This window comes from Lampetra planeri, chromosome 5, assembly GCF_965212315.1.
Source record: "Lampetra planeri chromosome 5, kcLamPlan1.2.h2, whole genome shotgun sequence".
NCBI lineage: Eukaryota > Metazoa > Chordata > Hyperoartia > Petromyzontiformes > Petromyzontidae > Lampetra > Lampetra planeri.
In genome coordinates this window covers 10,402,890-10,422,114 of record NC_136111.1, presented here as the reverse complement: position 1 = coordinate 10,422,114, position 19,225 = coordinate 10,402,890, and the positions used below count along the sequence as shown (strand labels likewise).

General features: G+C 44.5%; 1 protein-coding gene across 1 annotated transcript; it reads left to right on the top strand.

Annotated features, from left to right (window-relative positions):
• The first annotated feature begins 903 nt into the window (after positions 1 to 903).
• Positions 904 to 17,704, top strand: LOC144718832 (uncharacterized). The gene is made up of 5 exons (XM_078594392.1): positions 904 to 986; positions 1,350 to 1,459; positions 10,937 to 11,107; positions 12,082 to 12,690; positions 16,335 to 17,704. The coding sequence occupies exons 2-5, from the start codon at positions 1,358 to 1,360 to the stop codon at positions 16,407 to 16,409; spliced, it is 957 nt and encodes a 318-aa protein (XP_078450518.1). The 5' UTR covers positions 904 to 986; positions 1,350 to 1,357; the 3' UTR covers positions 16,410 to 17,704.
• Positions 17,705 to 19,225: the final 1,521 nt, after the last annotated feature.

The following is a 19,225-nucleotide window of genomic DNA, read 5'->3' as shown; positions in this document are numbered from 1 at the left end:
ACACACCGGGCTGATTGAACACACACACGCCGGGCTGATTGAACACTCACACACGCACACCGGGCTGATTGAACACACACACACACCGGGCTGATTGAACACACACACACACACACCGGGCTGATTGAACACACACACACACCGGGCTGATTGAACACACACTCACACACCGGGCTGATTGAACACACACACACATTGGGCTGATTGAACACACACACATCGGGCTGATTGAACACACACACACACACACACCGGGCTGATTGAACACACACACACACACACCGGGCTGATTGAACACACACACACACCGGGCTGATTGAACACACACTCACACACCGGGCTGAATGAACACACACACACATTGGGCTGATTGAACACACACACACACGCGCCCCGGGCTGATTGAACACACACACACACACACCGGGCTGATTGAACACACACACACACCGGGCTGATTGAACACACACACACCGGGCTGATTGAACACACACACACACACACCGGGCTGATTGAACACACACACGCCGGGCTGATTGAACACTCACACACACACACCGGGCTGATTGAACACACACACACACACCGGGCTGATTGAACACACACACGCCGGGCTGATTGAACACTCACACACGCACACCGGGCTGATTGAACACACACACACACCGGGCTGATTGAACACACACACACACACCGGGCTGATTGAACACACACACTCACACCGGGCTGATTGAACACTCACACACACCGGGGTGATTGAACACACACACACACGCGCCCCGGGTTGATTGAACAACAGCACACGGAACCTCCCACTTAGTGGCTGGACGCAAAAGGTGGGTGGAGGTGGGTGGAGGGGACGTGGGGGTGGGGGGGTGAGCGATTGGTGAGGGTGGGGGCGGACGTGCGGGCTGGAGTAGAATTTAAAAGTGAGAATCTTTGGGGCTGGGCTGGGAGGAATAACCGGATCGACGGATATATCACCGGTACGACCGGCCGGTCGCAGGCTTGTTCCATAATAGAAGACGACGTCGCGAACGGCAAACTTAAAAAAATAAGAATTGCCTTGTTTGCGTCGAAAGCAATAATCGAGGCTTCACCATCTCCGCTTGTCTGGTTAAACAAAAACAAGCAACCCATAGTTATTTGTAGGGCTGTCTCTCAAAGTGACCTTGATAGTACGTTCTGTGGATACTGTACTTATTTTGTAACTTTCTGTGGGGCTGTTGCCGAGCACCACTATCACACACGCGCGCACCGCAGACTCATTTGGCAGGCGTGGTTTGGAGGCTGCCGTGGGGTTTATTGTAGTTTGTAAGTTCATTGTTGCTTGTCCGGCGGTCGAGAAGGGAAGGCGATGGCTGGAGGTGGGAGTTTGACTGCGGGCACGGGAGCCCTCCTGCCTTTGGGAGCTGAACTGTTCAGGACGTTGTCGGGTCTGCTTATCGTCGCGGAAATGGTGAGTTTCTCACGGTTGCCTGGCTGGCATCTCACTCTGCCCGTTTTGTGTGCCGTCTCAATCGTTGTCTCTCTCGCTCTCTCTGCTCGGCGCGTGTCTCTCATTGGGGGGAGAGGGAGGGAGGCGAGAACGCGCGCACGAATCTCTAAAAGCGAAAATTTCGCTTCCACGTTGCGCTCCCCGAATCGCGCCAACAACCGCAAAGCTGCGTCATCTGACCGATGTCGCAGTGAAATGTTGCTTTAGTCGAAGTTATGCGCGTATAGAGGCTGTAGTAGTGCAAGTGTGGGGGGTGTGTGTGTGTGTGCTGGGATTGGTGTAGGGAGGCTGCCGCTGCGCGACAAACACCACCACCAGAGTCAGATTCTGGGCCACGGCTAATTGTCAGTCGCGATCGCTGTATGCGAACCGGTCGCGGGCACCACCTCCCCAGGTGGCAAGGGTTGACTATGCCCTTGAATGACTACGCGTGCGATATGGGCACTTGGGAGAGATTAAAGACGATCGGGCATGGTGCTGGCTACACTACTCCTACAGTGCGCAGTGCCGGCCTTTTAAATAGTTGGTCCACTAATGGCTCTTGTAGGTTCTAACGAGGTGGCCAGGAGAATGCAGTACAGCAAGTGGGTTGGTGTTCTGTGTAGATGAGATTTAATGACAAGATGCTACCTCCCCTGTAGGGAGAGTATTCATTTGCAAAGCATGGCAATGTCCTTCCATAATCCTACTCTTAATCGGGGTTAAACGACAACTGCTAAACCGATAACCGTTTTCATGACCCAGTGAAAATTGTAGTACTGAGTGGTATACAGATCGGCACGCCTGACCACACAAACCTCGCCGCGGCCGCGTGGTGCAATTTCCCTCCGTTCTCGGTTAACAGGTAAAGTTCTAACCCAAAACCTCTGGCTAATATTGGTCGTGAAATCCGACGTGTGTGTTTTTTAATAAGAGGTACAACCTTCAGTTATTTCTCGCTTCGCCACTGCTGTCGGAAAAGCCTCCACTGACTGGAGGGATCGATATACTGTTTGGTTCTTTCGGTAAAGTCACGTAGATAGAAAAAAATTAACCCGTAAAAACAAAGTTTTTCACTAAATCCTTTATATGCGTGGCGGCTAGAGTCCTCTCGTCCTCTGGCTTGAGATGGCTGCCACTTATGGGTCAGATGATTGCCTGCCACCATTAAGCAATTGGTAATTAAATATAATTTATTTTTTCCTAAAAAGTGTAAAATTTTGGAATTTTTTTCACGAAAATACATTGTCACGCACAACGAGTGTGTGTGCAAAATGTCAGCTCGATTGGATCACGGGAAGTGGGTTAAAAAACGACCGAAAGATTTGCACGGTCGTAAGCAAGCAAGCAAGCAAGCGAACTTAATATAAAGGATTTAAAAATAACAGACCCCGACGTTTCGATCGCAACAAGCAACCGTCTTCAGGTGACGGTCGCTTGTTGCGATCGAAACATCGTGATCTGTTATTTTTTCTACCTACGCGACTTTACCGAAAGAACCAAAGAGTGGATTCCTTCAGTCACGAAAGCTTCAAATCAAGATTGGAGGGATATACTTTTTTTAGGGTATTTTGTCTACTCTTCCACGCCGACCAGACACATTGGAAGAGGTGAACATACCAACACTTTACCCCACTGCACTAGCAGTGGTGTGCCCACTTGTACTGCTGGGTTAGATGAACGTTCACCATTGGTTCACCTGGGATTGAACAGAGTACCTCTGGATTGCAGGCCCTCCATTGCACCACTATCACCCTTGGTTTCTCGGTTTAAAATGTTTTAAACATGTTAATGCTAAACATGTATATATGTGGCAAGCCAGTTATAGGTAATGTAAAAATAATTTTAACAACCCTAGTCTTAACTGTTAATATTTACAGGCTATGCATTTTATTTAAATGCAGAATGAGGCATACGATTACACTTCCTAATACTTTATGTAAATATAACTTCCTAAATTCTGCCGGGTACTGAACGCATTCCAAACCTGACCATAGAGTGTCGCCTTAGTGCATCTCTCCAGCGCCGTTTTTAAAATAATTACCACTCTGTGGGAAATCGACTGTGGTCATTTTACATGTAGACTGTCCCCTAACATAGGAATGTGGAATTTCCATCACGTTAATTTCCAAACGTTCATTTTGAGCATAGATGCCTAGGCGTCTTGGGTCATTAAACCGTAATTTTATTATAATTCACGTATCGAGACGATCTTGGCTGGTTGTAAGTGGTGTATATTCTAATACAACTTTTAGAGGGGGCTAGAAAGCGTAAATTTGAGTAAATATCATGTCGCTAAATTCCAGTCTATTAATACAGTACGAGGTGGAAGGGACCATAACATCAAAGCCCCCCCAAAATTACAGGCCAGAGGTAGATTGATTTCACGCCTAAGGTTGGGTCTGCCTAAAGTTATAAATATTTAACAATTACGTTTTGCTGCACACTTTACATCTACTGCAGTCTTCCTATTACCCGTGAACCAAGCGATTTGCCTCCCGCGTGAACATGCCACCTTGGACTGGTTCCTTGAGGTTTGAGTTATCTGATGGCAGAAAGAAAAAAGGATCCAGTCACTGCCGCAACTGGATGGTCCGTGTTTTTGAAGAGATTCTAACACGTCTGTCTCCATTGTGCTATAACAGTGCATATTTGCTAGATCTCAAAGGGTAGTAAAACGACTAGCCTACATCGCAGCCTGCAATGTAAGTGACACGGAAGGTCTTTGGACAATTTTTAAGCAAATTCTAACTTGTCCCAAATGTGTTTTTTGTCAACGGTTAACTGGAACCAAGCCTTTAAAATGCATATTGAACCATGAAACGGTTCAAATGGTTTTCGGTGCACCCATACCGCACCTGAAATCCAATCGGTAAATTTCCTTGCTCCCACGTTTATGCTGCTCCCCTTCACACTTAACCTGCACTGCCCGGCATGGTGTGAAGCATGGTCAAAATCCCAGAAAACTTTGGGAAGCAAACATCCAGTACGGCAGTGGAGTGATTAATAAGTATAACCCGTAAAAACAAAGTTTTTCACTATAAATCCTTTATATGCGTGGCGGCTAGAGTCCTCTCGTCCTCTGGCTTGAGATGGCTGCCACCTATGGGTCAGATGATTGCATTGCACCATTAAGCAATTGGTGATTAAATATATTTTTGTCCTAAAAAGTGTAAAATTTTGGAAATTTTTTCACGAACATTAATTGTCACGCACAACGAGCCTGTGTGGAAAATGTCAGCTCGATTGGATCACGGGAAGCGAGTTAAAAAACGACCGAAAGATTTGCACGGTCCTAAGCAAGCAAGCGAACTTGATATAAAGGATTTAAAAGGGCTCTGCATATTCAAGTGAATACATTGCAAATAATGTGCACCACTGGTTGTTACTGTGTGCCTTTTTTAATTGTTGATGTGGTGTGTTCCCGGTGACCTACAACCACACGCATGAGCCTGAGGAAGGCTGAAGGGGTGGATCTCATAGGAAGCCCAGTGTCCCCTCCAAGCACCACCTCCAACACCCATTGATTCTATATTACTCCCACACCGTAGCAATGCGGGCAACGCAGCTGGTATTTCCCAACCCCAGTCCTGCCCTTGATCATGGGTGAGATGATGCAAGCGGTACAATCGCAGACCTTTCCGCACTTTGGTACAATCATTGGTGTACACGTGTCAATTTCCTCGCCACACCTAATGTAGTTAATTGCTGGTCAAGGCAGCATAGTTTTAGGAGCATAGAAGTACAGTACAATAATGCATTTTGCTGTGCTCCCATTTTGCTATCTGTCAAGTATCCGCACAGCCCATAACAACAACCTGTTTGTCTGGTGGTCGCACATCGGAGCGCTATACAGGCTCAACCCAGATTAATCTTAGAGGTTTGCCGAGGTGGGCCGCATGCAGGGTCATTTGATGGGCAGTCATTGGTATAATTAACTGAATGGGTAGGCCCGGTTCCATTTAAATTGAACAAGCTCTCATTCCAAATTTCAAAAGCACGCTCAATACTTGCGGGTGTAATTCTTTTAAAGGCAATTTACTGTTGCTGTGTTTTGGTTACTATTATTTATTTAGAGATAGGTCAATGGTCGATGGTGGTATTTTATGAGCATTCCTCATTGTTAAAATTGGTGGACAAATTATTTACATCAAAATGACTGTCCTAATTGGTTGAATAACTACAGCATACCCAAATAAAAATTCGGTTCATATTTATGACCAACATTATTTAAAGTGTCTGAACGTGCCTTGTGATTTTTTTTTTATCCGAAAGCCCTGTCCAATGAGAGAAACCGGATTGCCTTTTGTATTGGAAACAAGTACAGTAGTTAAATGACGGAAGTTATTCAACCGATACATTAACATTGGGATGATATGGGTGTTGCCATGCTTCCACAGTTGGTTTAATGCCAAACATTGGTCAGATGCACCTTCATGTCCTGTGTTCAGTCGGGTCATGTTATTTTATTTTAACCTACTTGTGGTCATTCTACTTCCAACTTGATCATTTAAATGGGTAGCCTCTTGCGCGCACAAACATCCCTCTTCTTATCATCAAGGCAATGGTATACGGCACAACTTTTTAGAAAAAGAATTGGTGTCTCGTACTCTGTTTCTTTCGGTAAAGTCACGTAGGTATAAAATGCATATATAGACCTCTTATCACCCCATGCCATTTGCCGTACCGAGTTTCCATAGTTGCTAATACCAAATGCGGTGCTGGTGACAATTGCGAGCAAAGTGAGCACCCATTTAATGGCAACACTGCACACTTGTGATTTAGTATTAGAGGATGCATGTATATACTGTGCACACATGTAAACATGCTTGTGTGAATAAGATCTGTGCAGTACTGGATAACGTCTGTACCGTAGCAGGACGCTCATTAAATAGCTTGGCAGCTCATTGGGCCCTTCCTGTGGAAATAAATACCATCTATGAATTGGCGAGTGTACCGCTCCCTAAGATGTTTTCATTTGCACAGTGGTGTTTTGCATAAGGGACTTCGTTTTCTCCACTCGCTGGGAAATCTTTTTGAAAGCGACACCGGATATCGTGTCGAACAACGCACAGCAGGAAAACTTATCGCAGAACTGTGGCAACCACTGCAAAAAAAAACTACGTGGTTGTGTGATAAACTAAATGAACATTGTGCCCAGTGATCAACGCAGTGCTGTAGTGTGGCTGTGCGTGCGCGCCAGTTGAGAAATGCAGCCGTTGGAAGAGCGTCTAGTTGCTGGAGTCGTTCACACCTCTTCCCGTGCAAGTTGGAGCTGCTTTTTGGCATGCGACGTCGAATGCCCTTTTTGAGTGCAGAATGCAGAAAATGTGGTTTCAAAACCGCGTGGTGCTTTGGTAGTGGCAGGTCCAGTTTGCACAAGTTAACACTTGTGCTGCAAATGCATCGGTACTTGAAAGACCTTATCGGTAAATGGAAAATCCGTGGCGGTTGGTTAATGTGTGTGTCCCATGAAGAAGTGGCCAAGTTTGCTTGCGTGTTGATGTGAATGAGTTCTGTGTTGGCTGACAACAAAAAAAACCCACGTCCGTGATTTTTGTTTGGAAACCGGACTCGGGTCACCTGGCAAGAAATAGCTCGTTCAGATATCACTCGCCACCGATGTTGGTCATAGCCGGGAATTGAACGTGATTTTTCAAAACGCAGTGGATAAGCATGGCACAACCGCTTCCCCCCCCCCCACCATGCCCCTACCTATTGATCGACATTTGTGGTAGAGAGCAGAAAGGTAGAATACAGCCATGGCCCATAATCGCAGTTAATTGCAATCGATTTTTTTAATGTGCGATTGGAGGTCTTGGTGTTCGATGTGGTGATGGAGTTGTGTGCTCTGTTTGTACTGACGATAGGATGATAATTTAATTACTTTCTCCCAGCATCTTCTTGGTTCTTTCGGTAAAGTCACGTAGAAGGGAAGTAATAAAATAATAAAAATAAAACATAATAAAATAATTCTCACGACGTTTCGGCCACAACGCAAGCAGCCGTCTTCAGGTGGAGAACAGGTCTGTCACGTAGACAGTCTGAATGGCACGCTCCAAGCTTGGAGCGACTATTTATGCTGGGAAGGAGGGGCGAAGAACGTCTTGACAAAATAATTTGCATATCAAGAGGAATTTGGCATATTTATGGGAAATGCAGATATGCGATTAGTACTACTTGTGAAATGCGTAGGAGGTTTGGCGAGGTGTTTTATTTTTATCATTTTATTACTTCCCTTCTACGTGACTTTACCGAAAGAACCAAGAAGATGAATCCCTGCAGTCACGAAACCTTTAAATCGAAATTTCTCCCAGCAGTTTAAATGAGAACCACCTCCTTATTTGAAGACATTGGAAGTTCGATCCAGTGGCTGCCCTTGTTCCTACTGCGAGTGTGCTAACCATTCGTGAGCTTCTTGCAACCTGCTTTCACAGGGGACGTAAAAAAAGTTCGGCTTTGTCATTCGCGACGGACGACCATCTCTTGTGTCGGCATCCTGGTTATAATTTTAGACGTTGCCCATAATTTGCAATGCTCGATTGTAATATGCACGGCAATATGTTGCTCCCTTCTGCGAAAACTTGGCAGAACCTTCCTGAAAGTCGGGCTCGGTGAGGCACTTCTGGTGTAAACAACCATAACAATAAAACAAAACTCATTATACCTAGAGTGGGCACCGAAACTGTACATGTGGTGCCAAAATAAACCTGTAAATATCACATGACTGAAACCTTGTGCTTGTGGTGCAAGCCACACCTAGCCATACAAGTTTACAGCCAAGGATTATGCAAGCAGATAGCGCTGAGATGTTTAATACAATCCATACATGTCAATCCACTGCTGGATGAATGCCTCCATTCCGTGTTGGTCACAAGGGTTATTTGACCATACTCCACCACCCTGGCCTCTGCGTGTTGAAGGGGGATGAGGCCCAATACCCGTTGAGGTGACACTTGTCCAATAATGGTTAACTGTTAACACTCAAACCTCGGGTGTCTTGGTTCATAGCGGAGTGTGCTAACCAATGGACTTCCTCTTCTACCCCAATCAATCCAAATGTTTCCTTCGACGTTCTCTATCCAAGAGTTATTGGTCTCTTGCACAACACAGTATTTACTCTGCAAGGAATTTTTTTAGTGCGGTTATTATCTGTCACTTGTCTTTGCCCTTTGGCCATGTGAAACGATGTGTCCACGTTGCATTCAGTGTGTGGTTTCGTGCCGTGTGTTCAACAGTGGACTTGCATTTATATTTGGGTGGAATGGTGCCCAAGTTGTTTTCGCACAGCATTATGAACCCTAACACTCTGACTTCAATTCCTGGCCTTTGATAACACAAGTAGCGAAGGTGATAGTTGGAATCGTTCCTGCACTCCCCTATCTTTGTCAACCTGCATTTACTAGGGTGGTGAAGCATGATAACAAAAAACACCCCTATGACCTTCATTCATTGGTTGATTGAAAAATATCAGGAATTTACTCGTTACTAAACATTTTCCAGGAATTCTGCCATGGTGTTAATGGTTATTACACTGGACTTGTAATCTAGAGGTCACCAATTTGATCTCCCACCACACTGGTTTGAAATTGGTCCACGTTTCTTAAACTGCCCTGTCTCCAAGTAGTAATAAATGGGTTCATCACAGTTGACTCATCGGCAGACCAAATCCAGTGGAATAGATGTAACTACCACCACCTCCAAGATTTTTGGCCAGCACACAATAGGCCAAATGCGCCCCCTAAAACAGATCAACAACTCGATTTAATGGGAGGCCTTTCTACTTTTACTAAAAAATAAAAAAATCCTACCCAGCGCATGCCTTTTTTTAAATGAATGGTTCCTGAGGAGTAGCTCTTGAGTATGGTGGTGTGCCATGCACGGCCCTATCCAGCCTCGTTGATCAAACAAGATCTGTTGCTTTCCAGGAGATTTTGATCATGACTCGTTTCTTTTCACAAGTGGCAGTGTAACTATAGTCATGTCCGTAGGATATAAGAATAGGTTTTCCCCTTTTTTTTCTGGCAACAAAACAGGTTAACATGTTAAAATGCCAAACTAAACCTTTTTGCAAGGGATCGTGTCTGCATTAACCATAATACGTGTGGTGAAAATACCATAGGATGTTAACTACAACATTGAGACTGCATCCTTCTATTGCACTGTAATAAGATCAGTCGCAAAAGCTACAGTCATGGTGGTCCAATGCCCTTCAGTCCCTTCTCCATGATTTGAGACCTGATGCATTGTTTGGATTTGAGAACTTAATTCCTTGCAACTTAAGGATAGCCGTGTAGATTGTGCAAATCATCTACTTGTGGTGTTCTAAAAGTTATTCCTCTATCATAAAGAGATGCGTGTCTTCTCAAATGCCACCCATGACATTTTTTTCTTCTGAAATCCAAATAATAATAATAATGCACTTTGTTTGGAATGGCTTGCCGAGCCACGAGACTATTTCAGTTTTAAAAATGTTGTGGCTTGGCTCTCCAATACACCGGTGTGCTGTACTAGTGACGAATGGGTATGTTCTGTTTACGTGACAACCCTTACTATTTGGCTGTGTCGGGTGGTGGCGGGTTTTAACGACGCATTTACATTTACGTGATCTAACCCAAAAAACCTATGGATGATATTGGTCGCGAAAGGCCTACGTGTTAAACTCTTTCAGAGTCCTACATTGGGATATTTGGTCAATTCCTTGGAGGTAAATGGCACAGACACCGAGGTGACTGGAGAAACCCCACGCGTATTGGGGGAAGTAGCCTCAAAAGCGTCTCTCTTTAAATTTGCATTCCATTGCTGTACCGTTATGTGGCCAGTGTGCAGCTCAAGGCTACAATACTCTCTCTATTGCTGTTTTTTTTTCCAGACTGGCTTCCTATTCAAATACTATCCAGGCTTAAACCTGCTCCTGTTCTGAAATCGATCACACGCACGATAGTCCTAGGAAGTGATGCATGTGTCCATTTTGTCAAAATCCAATGTCCACTTTTGCAGCATTTTAGGAGTGGCCATGGGCAGAGAGCGGGTGTGGCTGGGGATTTTATCTCGTGATGAAATTTGCCTTGCGTTGTGACCCTTGAGAAAAATGCGATTTGTTTTTTTAAGTAACTCACGGTGATTTTATTTCGCAATTATTACTATCATCTGTACTGTTAATGTCATTTCCATCATAAGCCATAATAAATTAACTGTTGGATGAAGTGATGGATTGACAATGGGGCTGCAAGTCATTGTTGGACTATCACGTGTGGCCTGGGACTCCTGTAATTCTAAGTGGAGTGAGCTATCAATCCTGTTTCCATATAAAGTTATTAGCCTGATATTTTTCCATTCTATTACATCTACTTTTATAGTAGTTTTACGAAACAGCCATACTCCTAAAAAGTAATTCTGATGACCACTTAGTTTGAAATGTAGTTTTTTGTTCTGTAACGGTGTCGATTTTGTTCGCAGGTCTTTGGCGGTCTCGTGTGGATTCTGGTGGCCTCCACAAACCTAAAGGGCACCGATCTGAGCCAGGGATGGGTCATGTTCGTCTCCGTTACATTCTTTGTCTTCACCATTGTCCAGTTTGTGCTCTACATAATCTCCATGCCCAGCCAGACAGCAGGATGGGTCTCTCTGGTACGTTTCGTATGCCTGAAGGCACACAACACCCGCGCAGTCACGAAGGCATACAGCTCCTGATTTTCTGGCCTTATCAGACCTCTGAATCTCACTCCAGGTTGGGGGGGGGTTAATCTTGTTCGTCATTAATTGCTCCAGGTCGTCTAGCTCTGCGTGGGCACTGCTGTGCTTCCGTAGTTGTAAAACAGCCTGGTGCCTCCCTGAGCTGCACTGGGCTGACTTTCCCACAACCCTGGTGCGTGCGGCTTTGTATCGTAGCAGAGAGGCCTAAGAGGCCACATTTACACAATGTTTGAGCTAAGGAACATAATCTAAACCCACTTAAGTGGGGTGAAAATAGCCCAACAGTTGGGCCACTGGCATTTGATTTTCCACCTGCTTGTGGTTTGTAGTCTATATTGCTTAATTGTATCACCTGGGATTTATAGTTTTTGCTAATGATAGACAATTGCTATATTTGTGAAATAAAATAAACTTTGGTTCAGGGAGATTTAACACACAGCACTATTTGGCATATTTTTATTTAACGTGTTTGCTTTAGTGCAATAGTTGACTCGCCACTACTCTGGATGTCCAAATAATGGTGACGGATATTGTTTTTGAAGCCTGCGGTTGTTCATGCATTGACATTACCGTGAGTGGAGTGGTCGGCGCACATACGGCGACCTGAGTTTTATTCTCTATGGCCAATATCTGAACTGCTCCTAGGTCTTTAATGACTTTGAATGGACCTTCGAAGACAGACCTGGTGTGGAAACTTCACACCAGGTTGTCGTTCTGGCCATACCACCCCCGTGTGCACTGTGCCAGCCTTCTTAGGTGCTTGCTAATAGCACCTGCCTGAACTGCCTGCAAAACCTAGACTGGAAGTCTTTGTCTTTGTGTATATTGACATAAAATTTGTAACAATCTCTGGCTGTGTAACCATAAAATGTGCTGTTGTGTGTACGTATGTGTTTTTTGACCATCAGCATGCCTGGTTCAACTTGGCAGCGTTCATCCTGTACCTGAGCGCCGCTGTGCTACAGGCCAATGTCACCGCATGCACCCAGCAGCAGTGCTGGCTGATGTACTCTGGGCAGTCGCCGTCCACTGCTGCCACCACCACCATGGCACCCAGCACAGTGTCCACGGTGAACCAGAACATGTCCACGGTGACCCAGACTGCGACCCCTTTTCCGAACTCCTCGGTCACGGCCTCCTTTGTGCCCACGTCGAGTTTGACGCCTGTCACCTCGTCTTCCCCCGGCAGCCCCACAGCAAACCACACTCCTTCGTCGACCCTCACAACGAGCGTGTCGAGCAGCGTCTCGACAACTACAGTTTTGACCTCTCCGACAACTACAGTTTTGACAACTCCGTTTACTGGCAGTCGCAAGCGCCGTGAAGTTCCCGAGCCAAGCTACTTGGGGTATCCCAATGCCCAGCTGATCCGGCTGCTGATAAGATCGGTGCGGGAGCGGAGCGTGCGTGCCAATGAGTCCTCTACGATGGCAATGCCGACGACGAACACGAGCTCCGTCGTGACCACCAAGAGTCCCACCGACAACGACACGTACCGCATAAACGTGGCGGCGACGGTAATGAGCATGCATAGTAACAGTAGATTAACAATAACGCGAGTTTGCAGCCTCTCTGGATCTACTGCTGGGTGAAGACCTCTCTACCATATCAGTTATGGGTGATGTTTCACCCGTACTTCACACCGTGCTTGGTGTGAGTATGGTGAAAGTAGTAAATTGGTTTATAATTTGATTGTGCTTGTCTTATCCAGAATAAGTTCCAGGAGTCTCGGTACCACTTTTTTAAGAAGTAAGGTCCTGCCAATGTTTCTTTGTAATCCCCAATGAAATAGTTTGTGCGTAATTTTTCAACATTGTGATGTTTGGCCAAAACCAGTTGCATTATATCTTGAGCGGAAACTGGAAACGCCGGAGGAAACCCATGCAGAACATGGAGATAAATGCAAGTCTCTACACACAAGCACCAGAGTTGGTAATTGGAACCCAGAACGTTCTTGCTGTGAGGCAAAAGTGTTCCGACTGCGCCACCCTGCGGCCAGTTGAAATAATTCGCCACTCAACCGTGGCCAGGACATTTGAACACATTTCCAACACGCTGGTCAATGGGAGTTTGGTGCAGAGGGCTGGCCCAGGATCTGTTCCAATATCCATCCACTCGGCTATGGCCTGGATTCGAACTTGGGTTGCTGGGTTCGTAATGCAGTGGGCTAACCACTGCGACACCTACTCCACCTAAAAACAAACACCGTACAGTAGAGTAACTGTTTTTGACGTTCACATTGCTCACTGCTCGGCACCTGCTCATTACAACACTGTATAATGTTTCTTTACAACTGCATTATACTCTAGAGCTGCAACATTCGTATAGACAGGCACCACGGTAATAATGTCAACTATTTTAGCCTTGTATACAGGTGATTTGCGGGTTTGGTCCCAACCCTGACGCCTGTATATTTAAAGTTTGCATGTTCTTCCTGGATTTTTCTCAGGGTCCTCCGGTTTTCCCCTCCACATTGAGAAGCATGCGTTTGAGAGTATTTGGTTGCGATACATTTCCACAAACTGCCACTTTGAGCTACCATTTGTGGCCAGGTTGCTTTTAAAACAGAGCTACGTAGCTCGATAGGCCTTGTTAAATAAAAGTTGTTTTTAAGTTTAGATTTTAAGTAAACTGACTTAATCAGTTATAGCCAGGGTTTCATTTCAGCTAGGCCGTCCCAGGTTGGCGACATAAAAAATGCTCTTCACTTGGCACGCCACATCTGGTATGCCCCTCTCTGGCTGTGGATACCAAGTAATGTGCCTACTCCAGTCTACCTGTGGCCTTGGACAAATATTTGAAATAAAATCCTGGTTATCGTCTAGATTTACTGAACTAAAAATGGCCATACAACGTGGTTTTTATTTGCATAACTAAACCTCTGGCCCAGAGTATCCCAATGGTGCTGAATCCAACAGAGGTGGACTGGGATTGAAGATGACGTCCCTCATTACCGTGGCACACTCTGCGTTTCAAGCATTTTGCAATCCCACTGCCCTGTCTGCTATTTTAAAACGGCCAGAGTTTTTAATTGATTACCTTTTTATTTTTCGACATTAAATTAATCGACAATTGATACATTCAAAACGCATTGTGTACTGTCGTGTCAATTCGCCTGGCCAGGTGTCGCTGTAAACACATTAAAGGCATACTCTTTTGTTTCTTTCGGTAAAATCTCGTAGGTAGAAAAATAATAGATTACGACGTTTCAATCGAACCGATCGAAAACGTGAGGTGGATTCCTGCAGTCACAAAAGCTTCAAATCAAGACATTAAATGCAGCCAAAAGCTGAATTTAATTGGTCCTTATGCAGCAATGGGGAATAGGGCAAACTATGTGGGCAGCACACAAGGCAACCAAGGTTGAAACTTAATTATAACCCTGCCCGTGACCAAGCACGTCAAAGGGGAATGTACGGGACCTCATTCCTCCACCTGCATAACATCGCCGACATCCACCATTATTCCAGTGACAAGGCAAAGATGGGCCAACGTTGACACGTGGGTGGGACCCATTAGACTGACATTGGGTCAACGTTCCATGGTTTACTGGGTTGTTGCCCCATCTGTACCTTCATCAATGATCACATTAGCAACTACGGATATCCCTCGATTTATGACCATTCTGTTTATGAAATGTCCCTTAAACGTATTGAACAAATTATTATGGACACTTTTCGATAAATAAAAATGGTTTCCGCGTGAACGACATTTCACACGGCACTCGCCATGAGATCGTCAAGCAAGAAGCACCTGGGAGGGTTTGTCATCCATCCGCGAAAGCGTCCCGTGTCCCTTCAGTGCCACCAGTAACGCCTGCACATCACCTTTCTGATCATTCCCACATGCGCAGATCTTTAGGGGTTCCCGGAAAAGGTAAAACGAACATTATTTAGCATTCAATCGTTTTAATCTTTGTTCTTTTGCATTATGAAAAGTGCTAGGTGTGGTTTTTTTTAGGTTTGGCGTGGAGTTGCATTTACTCCCTTTTGAACCGCAACTACTTTTTATGACGCTGCATTTTAAATGTAGTACATGATTGTTCCGACTTTGCGAAACGGATCTCGGAAACTGTACCCGTTCGTAAGTCTGTGGACTGCCCGTATTGCCGAGGGCGAGGACGTTTGTGACCGCCTCTAGGGGGAACTCTGCACCCAGATTCTATAAGCAAAAGTCTTTGACGGCTATGGGTGACGCGTTCAATGGCAGGGGCGTGACCACCTTTTTAAAAACCCCAGAGGCCACCATGCATCGATGCAGCTGTTGGCTTCCCTGTCCAGAGCGCACGTGGAGATTTTCACGCAACTCGAGTGTCATTTTAACAAAGCCGCCATATCGATTCATCTTTGACGAGGAATTCATCTTGAGCATTCTTTGATTTGCAAGACCCCCCTTTGTTCCACTAGTTTACAGCAGGTGCGTGTTTATGACGAGTTGGATATCTTTATTGACACGGCAACTAAGTTTTGGGTGCGGCTTCTCCGTCTTATCTAGAGAATGGTAATTTCCTCCAATGTGAATTATTTCTGCTGTAAACATTATTTATTTTAAAAAATACATTGAAACCTTGACTTAAAGCTTTCGTGACTGCAGGAATTCATACTCTTTGGGTCTTTACCGAAAGACCCAAAGAGTAATACATTGAAAGTGCTCTACAAACGTTAACTTTGGACATTTCCACGACCTCGGACATGCGAGAGGCATATTAATTAGGAAGAAATTCGTACACCTCTCCTAGATGAAGGCGAAATGCTCAAAATACTGCCAGACGTACTCTGAAGAACGTTTCATCTACTGTGATGTTGTATTTGGTATCAAGTTCAATTCCCAGATACGACTGACCGCTGACAAATTCTAATATAGTCGAGTCCCTACCCTCTTCTCTAAATCTGCACTGACCAGCTAGGTAAAGTAGTCTTAACACGCACCCCACCCTCCCATGACTAACACAGCATGGAGAGGACTTCATCCATTGGTGAACTTGTAATGATCTGGAATATTTATTTTAAAATATACTGTGCTTGCATTCAATAGACCTCCCCCCCCCCCCCCCCCCCATATGTGCTTTTATATAATTCTGAAAATGACACGTTTCCTACTTTGTGGACCTCCCTGGCACTCGTTGGCATGTCAATAACCGATCCACTGTTTCTCTTTCCAGGTCTTCAGTTACCTCACAACCTTTTGCTACGCGATAAATGCCTACGTTGGAATGGGCATGTGGAAGGACCACTAGCGAATAAGAATTTTCTCCGAAGTCGTGGTGAAGAATGAAAAACAAGCCGCCTTTTGTCATTGTTGTTTAAAACATTCATTTGGTTTCTTGGCAACATGTTAGTGTTACCAGTTGTTACAAGCAAGGGCCCATCACAGTAACTTTTGCAATGTGCAGCATAGCAACATTCGTAGACGACACTCCTACCATGTTACCTTGCCATTTTAAGCAGTTATGACAACTGAAGGAGGCAGCTAGGGAGCTTAACAACAGGAACATTCTCGACTGAGGTAGATCCTATAGGTCCAACAGATGGACTTCTGCGGTACAGTCTGTTTTTATTTTTACAAGACCAGTAATATTAATAATAATATATAGTTATTTATCTTGGAAAACATGAACGCCCTATTCTCCAGATTTATAACAATCAACTTTTTTTTCCCCACCCTGTATATTAAAGGAAAAGTTGGGTGTGTGTGACGACATTTGTGCTCTGAATAAAATTATAAGTTTTGGATACATCTTTATGTGTAGGGTCTAATCTGCAGAATATGGTGATTATTAAGACGTTTGAAAGGAATTATTTTACTTAATGTTTGGACGTTACAAAGCAAGCTGAGAGCTGATTTTATGGTCCAAATTGTAATTCCCAGTAATTTCAAACTAAGACTTGTTCCACGATGTTTGGGGTGGATAATCTGTTAACTAATATCGGTATACATAACATTGCAAAGTAATGCACAGAGCAGATACTATTAATTGACAAATATTGTTTTAAAAGTAAACGGAGTTGCGCACGAGTGAAATACATTCGTAATGTTGCTGCTTCCAGACGTCAATCTGTCCTGGAGCCCTTAATCCCTTTTTGTAGTCAATTGTGTAGAATACTTTGTCATGTATCTCTGCAGGCATCTCTTGCTTCCAAAACAATTTGGCCGACCTTTTTGCCTAAACCTTTATCTTGCACGCAGGATTAGTTGCAGCATTACCACACCCTCATTAGTAAACGCATTACATTCCACAAATACTTTTTTAAAAATAAGTTTGTACAAGGCCGAACATGTGGTTTACCTGGTGCTTTGTGAAATCCTTTTTCAATTCGTTAGCAGTGAGTTTCAGTTGTCTCCCAAGAAGCTTCAAATCATTGTTAGGTGTCAAATGACATTAAACGCATCTGTTCTTCAATGCTATACAAATTTGGGTGCTATACCGAACTTTGTGCGGGGGTGCCTTTGTCTATATTTTAAATATGTTTTTCCTGCCGTCTGTACCGTTTTTCATGATTTTTTTTTCAAATAATAAATGGTTTGATACAGCTTCTCCCTTAACATGTGCTGTTTTTTGAGTAACGTAGCTCCTTTGTCACACTGACCACTAGAGTTTGGGCATCTCTTCCGGCATTCCATTACCTAGTTGTAATGTGTCTTATCTTCTGGAACTTGAATTGACGAAATGGATGCACGTAAAAAGATCTAAGCAATAAAATCTGCTGCATTCTTCAACATTGCTTTTATGCCCTTAATTAGAGTAGGTGCAGAGGTGCTGCTGTCCAAAAGCAGACGACTATTTCCGGGGCTCTTGTTTCCAATCTCCTCTTCGTGAAATGTCGACATGAGACTGTAGTGAGACAACAGAATACATTAACTGTCTTTATCTTAATTTTCTCCCATTTTTAGAATTTTAACCTGTTGCTGAAATTTACATTTCATTTAAATATGGGGTCCCTTGAGCCATTTTGGGGCCGTAAGCGGTTTGTCTTTTTGTCTTTTGAAATTATTTTGTACCCTACATAGCCAACCGTGCCAACACTCCCAGATGAATGGGCCTCGTGTCATCTCTGCGCTTATGACATCACCCGCATACTTATTGGAGTTATCTTCCGGGTGTAGTCCCGCACTGGCTTCCTCTGCTGTCTGCAGTGATCGGTTTATATTAAGTATACTGCATGTTTTTAAATCCGGCAACCGACAGATTATCTTCACCCAGAACAGTTGCGTGGTGTTCACTTGATGGGTCCTCTGCTCCTTGCTACCCGGTTGCTTAACTAAAAATAAATTGCACCTTTTGGCTGTTTTTTTTAGTTGTGGCAAATGTCTCCCTTTTATTGCTCGCGCAAATTTCTTCGGTTCCCAGAATTGCTCTCGTTTCCTCTGCCACGCTTCTCGCATCGTATGAAAGCGAACTCCAGTCTTACGGGTCGTCGCCTACTTTTCTTCTTTCGTCACGGACTCCCGACGGCTGAGATACTGTTGTCCTTCTTGCATGGTGGTGTTCATATCGTGTTTTCACAGGCTTTACTTTCTTTTTAAACCGCATCGCTCTGCCGGCTTGACGGTGAAAAGATGCAAAACGTTCAACTGTTGACGACAAGCACCGTTTCTGTGTTTTTTGAAGAATCTGTCGCTTTGGTCACGGCTTGGTTTTGACAATTTGTACTCTTTTTGCAATACATCCTCTTGGAAAACATTGCGAAGCACGTTTGATTGCTTTGTGGACTCTTTGGGCGCCACCTTCTGTCGTCCAAATGAGAAACTATTCCATTGGTTGTAGACTTTAACACCTAAAGCTTTTAAGCGATGGTGGAGATTGACTTGATGCACGTATTTAATGCGGATTTTTAGGTTTACGCAACAATGACATTTTTAGTCTGCACCGCTTTTAACAACAATTGCTTACCTGTCAGTATCGTCGAATGAACATGCTAACAGAAGGGCTAACGTCCTTCCCAGATGTAGAGATTGTTCGGGTCTATGCATTGTCTGACCTGTACTTAACTGCCGTTGTGCAAGTGGTCGCCTGCATTCTGCCCTGCCCTTTTAAACGATCCTGTTTACGTT

Coding starts and splice junctions, on each gene's coding strand:
- LOC144718832 (XM_078594392.1), top strand. CDS start 1,358: ATGGCTGGAGGTGGGAGTTTGACTGCGGGCACGGGAGCCCTCCTGCCT. Junction 1,460..10,936: donor TGCTTATCGTCGCGGAAATG/GTGAGTTTCTCA, acceptor TTTTGTTCGCAG/GTCTTTGGCGGTCTCGTGTG. Junction 12,691..16,334: donor GCATAAACGTGGCGGCGACG/GTAATGAGCATG, acceptor TTCTCTTTCCAG/GTCTTCAGTTACCTCACAAC.